We start from the raw sequence: 6,701 nt of genomic DNA on the forward strand, positions 1-6,701 counted from the left end.
TCTTGATACACACAGGAAACTGTTGAGCGTGAAACACTCAGTAGCATTGCAGTTCTTGACACATTCAAACCAGTGCACCTGGCACCTACTACCATACCTCGTTCAAAAGCACTTAAATCTTTTGTCTTTCCTACTCACTCTATGAATGGCACACATACACAATCCATGTCTCAATTGTCTCAAGGCTTTAAAAAAATCATTCTTTAACATATCTCCTCCTCCTCTACACTGATTGAAGTGTATTTAACAGGTGACATCAATAAGGGATCCTAGCTTTCACCTCGCCGGTCTGTCAGGTGCTCCTAATGTTTTGTACACAGACAGTGGTGCCTTGCATAAGACACACATTCTACTGTGCAGGGTCAATGCACCATATGCTATCGAATTTTCTAATAAAAGACGACACCAGATAAATCCATAGGAAAAATTTATTTATCAATATGCAATATCAGGATTTCAAACTTGGCTCATGGAATTTCCATTCCATAGTAACTGGTTGTGTTGAACATGGGTTGAAGCTGTTGTGAATGAAAGGCGAAATATATGAACATGGAGCAGATGCAAAAAAAACAAATTCACTGGGATTGCATACATGTACATTGAAAATAATACTGAATCATGAACAGAAATAAAACAATGACAATAATGACTTACTGAGGGCAGGGAAAGTGAGCAACCAGCCACACTGAACAAGTCATTACTGTTTAAACTGTATTGAGCAGGAAAACCAAACCAAATAATGTAGATATTTTCCTTCTTACTCCAATAGCATGGAGATGTTCACACACTTCAGCTTTCAGGTTGCTAAGCACTGCTGTAATATTTTTCAACTATGCGAGTGGCCTGGCCTCCATACACAGCACAGCAGAGGTGGGCTGAATTTGGCTGTGTGGCTGATAGCTGAGGAAATGTCTGGGGCTTGAGCTGCTTTCTCATTAAAGCGAGCCAGAGATAATATCGTGATAATCTGTGGAGGTCAAGAGAGCGTGTCCATTTCACCTTGAGGGGTGTCGAAGGACTGAAATAGAGCCATGTATGTTGGCCTTATTTATTTCCCAAAGTCGCAAGCTCAGCAGACCTCCTCCAAGCACGATGCTTCTTCTTCACCTTGGATTCTCACGACTAGAGATGGAATTACTGTATCCTTGGTCAGTGAGACCATACAGAGTTCAGGGAAACTTGCATGGAAAGATGCCCGGAATAATGTATTGCTCATCTGACTATTTCTAATCAGCATGGGTAAAACATTTTTTCTTTTTTTTTTTTACCTTTGTAGCATTGTATTATACTCAGACTCATCTTGATCAAAACATCAAGGCATCAAGTATTACTTGGTTGCTCACCATACCCTGATTTTAAGATCACTAACATATCCATCGATTTTAAGAGGTGACTGTGTCACAGAGAAAATCTATAAAATGTATAGGAGAGTATCTGGCCCTTCTCTAGACTCCCAATCCAGTTCCCCACCCACAAACAGTCTGTGACGGCAAGAATGAAACTGAGGGGAAATAATGTTTCTCATGTTGTATGTATGTGGTGAACAATGATACAATTTTCTTCTTTCCTTGCAAGACCTGGCACTTAAAACACCTGCTCTAAGAGATTTGTGTCTATAAAAAAATCAAGATTTATACAAAATGTCTTTCCAGAAACACACCTATTTACAAAATTCTGCATAAAAAAAACACATTATGTTCATAAATGGGTCTCTATTAAATGTAACTTTAAAATGGTACTTTTTCACATATTTACATTATTTTAGGCCACTGTATTACCAAAAATAAAAACAAACAATAAACAAGCAGTAAAGGGACATCACATGTTACTTCTAGGACTACAGGGTATTGTGTTACTGTAAATAATTGAAGATCACACAGTGGTGTGTACACATTATCCTTAAACCTTGTGAAGATGATCATTGTGTAATAAACTATACCTTTACCCAATCACAAACAACACACAACAATAAAACAATGCTTGTTCAATAGCTAAATAATTAGGATTCTGTTTGTCACCAGTTTGTCATTGACTTAATTTGAGCTTTATTCTTAACACTTTTTTATAAAACGTAGTTACAGTATAATTCAGTTCAGAACAAACAAAATATGTTTACAAAATGTCAAATCATGGTTAGAGTCATATTTGCATATGTTGTAGACATAATTTATTTCTGTAATGTAAGTTATAATGTACAAGACACCGGGAAGGCAAAAGTAAACTTTGAGGCAATTTTTGAGCGAAACAATGTTAATTTATCCAAATAAATCCAGACTGAAAAAAATATGTATATAATGTTTCAAAAGAAGAGTCAATCTGCTCTAACCCTCAAAGCAAACAAATATGTCAGTCTACAGTCACATCCATCTAAATAACAGTGAATCTGCTATCTTATCTGAAACAATGCCAACAAACTGGTGGCACATGTCTTGCTCTCGCTGATAAACTTCTTAATAACTTAAAATAATCTCAATGTTATCAACATGAAAAGTATGCCAGAGTAATTCTACTGTAAATACATGGCAGTATCTATCTTGTTTCAAAATAAACACACAGGACTAGACTATGGGACCCACTTAAGTACATGGAGATAAGATATTGAAACAGAAAACATGTGTGATGATTCATGTTGAAAACGATTTGGTACCAGTGTAATCTTGCCTGGTCTTTGAGGATGCCAGGTGATAGGAATGGTAAATCATTAGTCCTCCTCCTGAAGACACCAGAGATGTTTTAGCGCCATCCCGTTGCGGTTGTAACAAGGGTAAAACTCTTTAGGAATTAAAAAAGCCTTTTTGTGAGTAGAAACAGTTTAAGATAAATATGTACTGTACTGCAATTATGTTTGTACAACAATTTATAATGTAGCAGAATCATTACCTTCTTTAAGTGTCCACTCTGTACCTCTCTTGTCTGCGCTGTTTTTTAATTTCTTTTAAAGGTTTGGTTTTCCCATCATCGCACAGCTGAGGAGAATAGGGATTGGAGCTGGTTGCCAAATTATTTCCATTGTCCTCAAACAAGCTTTTATGGAGATGCACAGCACGTTGGACATTACCTGTATCCCTTCTCATTCTGAGCACACAACTGATCCAGGCACCATGCCTAAGTGGCTATGAATGATTTCAGACTCAAACATGAATGTGGAAAACAATAAAACCATCCTTAGCTACATCCCTAGCATTCCACTGTCTCCGGGAGCAGAACTATCACTAGAAATGTCATACCGTTAGGTGAACGCAAATCATTCCCTCCGAAGTCATCCAATTCTTCTGAGAGCACGGCCTTTAGGTGGGAGCAAAAGGCTCTGCTCCTTTGATAACATCTTAATTGCTTCCACACTTTTTTCTACTCAAACAAATTTGATCTTGTTATTCTTTTTCACGAAGGGGAAAACTCGGAGTGAAAACCCTCGAGGTCGCTCAGACACAGAAGTGACCTGTCATTTTGAAACATAACCTTTTAGTTTTCTTTAAATTTATTTCAGTCATGATGACCTCTCACCGCAATTGAGTATGAGCTATTTGTCTTTCATTAATTCACATCCAGGGTGAGACATGTTCATTGCTAGTTTTTTCCCACCACAGTTGCATACCTGACTTTGCCTGTTTGGACACGCTTAAAGAAGTATAACAGGAGACACATACTGAACACAATTATGGGACCTACATATGTAAGTGTTCGTTTCTTTTATAAACAGAAAGTGGACAACCTCAAAACAGCCATTAATGACACAGATCCTCCTACATGTGACAAAGTATCAGTAAAGGATACATGAAAAATATTAATATTTACCATAATATAGTATGTTTTAACTAGATATTCAGTAGAAATATTAATATTTACCATAATATAGCATGTATTAACTAGATATTCAGTAGAAAAGAAACACAATGTTGAAGGAGCAGACACTGGTGAAAAGGAAGCTACTGTAGGTGACTGATAAAAAACAATAGCGCAGGTAAAACACATTTGTTGTGAAAGGGAAGTGTATTTTGCTGTCATCACACTGTGCCTTTTTCTGTCTCTGAGCAAACAATGGAGGCTTCATTACAGGAATGGAGCCCATGAGTGACAGCCCTATTGCAGGGTCCTTTGTTTGTGTAGTATACCCTGTTTGCAACTCGTCTCCATTGTCAGAGTGAAGGCTTCTCTACGCCATAGGCTTTACCGTCTTACAGTCTTCTCAGACACACAGTATAGCAAAACTTGGGTGAATTAAATTTTCTAGCTTGAAGCAGGAAGAGAAGACGACACAATCTCTCCAAAAACCTGCCTTTGGCCTATCCGGAAACATGTTTCATGTTTTATGTTTCAACTACTGTATCCAGGACAACCTTCTTTCATTTCTGTTCTTGTGTCACTATTTTGAACATCAAAAGTGTCTTTCAACATCAGACGGACAAGGTAGTAAAAGGTAGGCCAGAATTCTCCCCTACAGCAAGCATCCTAGACATAGTCGTTGCCTCAGACCTTGTAGTAGATGTTGGCTGGGCTTTGCGCTGGCATCTCTTGGACTATATAAACCGGATGGCCATATTCCCCGCTCACCTTCTCGTAATGGGGGCAGTAGTTGTTTTCTGTAGTCCGTAGCGGGATGATGATGTCACTGGGTTCGGAGCCGGCGTTCCCAGAGCACTTGGGGCTGGCCAGCGTGCTGAGTGACAGAGCGGTGGTCCGCTGCTGGGTGTGCTTACGGTTCCTCTTCTTCAGCTTGATCAGCAGGACGATGAGGATGATGATGATCAGGAGGAAGATGACGCATCCCGCCCCGATGACTGCAAACAGCGCTGGCTTGGAGGCAAAGAAACCCTCTGCTGAGTCTGACGAGTCTGACTTGTTGTCCTGGTTCATGGTGTCTGTTGATGGAAGAAAAAAGGAATCAGTTAGCAGCAGGGAAAGAACGAGCGGTGGTCTGCTTGGCAGACTGTCAGACAAAGCTGTACTGTTGCTGATCATGATAGAGGTGGAACCCTGCAAGTGTGCAAATGGGTTCTCAAAGAGAAAAAAGGCTTCTTCCATTATTTCTCTGAATTGAGTGAGTAACTAGGGGCTTCCTGACTGTGTGGCCTTTGTGAGCATGTGGGGGTGTCAGTTTTAGACAGATGATAGCTCATTTCTTCTTGGCATGCATCTTGAGAGCGAGGGGAGGATTAAACTGTGTATGTTTAGCCATATGTTATAACTCCACATGAGGGGGTAAAGGAAGAGAAACTGTTTAAATGTATATTACCGGCTTGAGGGAAAAGAAAACACCAGTCTCTCATTAGACACAGAGGATGAGGACTGAGTCCAATTAGAGTGGCATGCCTATTTCCTGTGTGGTCCTGAAGCCTCCCTCCCTAACCCTCCCTCCCCTTCTTCACTATTTATACTCCACTGCATCCCAGCTCTGCCTGCCTGGAAGCACAGTTTCCACTGCTGCCTGGGAGCATAGTGTCCACTGCTGCCTGTCTGCCTGGGTGCATAGCTTCCACTGCTGCCTGTCTGTCTGGGAGCATAGCCTCCACTGCTGCCTGTCTGTCTGGGAGCATATCTTCCACTGCTGCCTGTCTGCCTGGGAGCATATCTTCCACTGCTGCCTGTCTGCCTGGGAGCATATCTTCCACTGCTGCCTGTCTGCCTGCCTGCCTGCCTGGGAGCATATCTTCCACTGCTGCCTGTCTGTCTGGGAGCATATCTTCCGCTGCTGCCTGTCTGCCTGGGAGCATATCTTCCACTGCTGCCTGTCTGCCTGCCTGCCTGGGAGCATATCTTCCACTGCTGCCTGTCTGCCTGGGAGCATAGCTTCCACTGCTGCCTGTCTGTCTGGGAGCATAGCTTCCACTGCTGCCTGTCTGTCTGGGAGCATAGCTTCCACTGCTGCCTGTCTGCCTGCCTGCCTGGGAGCATATCTTCCACTGCTGCCTGTCTGCCTGGGAGCATATCTTCCACTGCTGCCTGTCTGCCTGGGAGCATATCTTCTACTGCTGCCTGTCTGCCTGGGAGCATAGCTTCCAATGCTGCCTGTCTGCCTGGGAGCATATCTTCCACTGCTGCCTGTCTGTCTGGGAGCATAGCTTCCACTGCTGCCTGTCTGCCTGGGAGCATAGCTTCCAATGCTGCCTGGCTGCCTGGGAGCATAGCTTCCACTGCTGCCTGTCTGCCTGCCTGCCTGCCTGGGAGCATAGCTTCCACTGCTGCCTGTCTGCCTGCCTGCCTGCCTGGGAGCATAGCTTCCAATGCTGCCTGGCTGCCTGGGAGCATAGCTTCCAATGCTGCCTGGCTGCCTGGGAGCATAGCTTCCACTGCTGCCTGCCTGCCTGCCTGGGAGCATGGCTTTGAGGGCTGCTTGCCTGGGAGAATGGCTTCCACTGCTGACTGCCTGCCCAATGCTGCTGCCGCACTGTCAAAGCGGAGGCTGCTAGCTACAGTGCCTTGCAAAAGTATTCATCCCCCTTGCCGTTTTTCCTATTTTGTTGCATTACAACCTGTAATTTAAATGGATTTTTATTTGGATTTCATCTAATGGACATACACAAAATAGTCCAAATTGGTGAAGTGAAATGAAAAAAATTACTTCTTTAAAAAAAATCAAAAAATGAAAAGGTGGTGAGTGCATATGTATTCACTCCCTTTGATATGAGGCCCCTAAATAATATCTGGTGCAACCAATTACCTTCAGGAGTCACATAATTAGTTAAATTATGTTTGTTGTGCTA

At 42.4% G+C, this 6,701-nt stretch overlaps 1 protein-coding gene across 1 annotated transcript; it reads right to left on the reverse strand.

Annotated features, from left to right (window-relative positions):
• Window positions 1–410: 410 nt before the first annotated feature.
• Window positions 411–5,326, reverse strand: LOC127922503 (ephrin-B1-like). Its single transcript, XM_052506356.1, has one exon. It carries the CDS (start codon window positions 5,020–5,022, stop codon window positions 4,468–4,470), a length of 555 nt encoding a protein of 184 aa, XP_052362316.1. The 5' UTR covers window positions 5,023–5,326; the 3' UTR covers window positions 411–4,467.
• Between the last annotated feature and the right edge of the window lie 1,375 nt (window positions 5,327–6,701).

Source organism: Oncorhynchus keta, unplaced genomic scaffold, assembly GCF_023373465.1.
Source record: "Oncorhynchus keta strain PuntledgeMale-10-30-2019 unplaced genomic scaffold, Oket_V2 Un_contig_26003_pilon_pilon, whole genome shotgun sequence".
Lineage (NCBI taxonomy): Eukaryota > Metazoa > Chordata > Actinopteri > Salmoniformes > Salmonidae > Oncorhynchus > Oncorhynchus keta.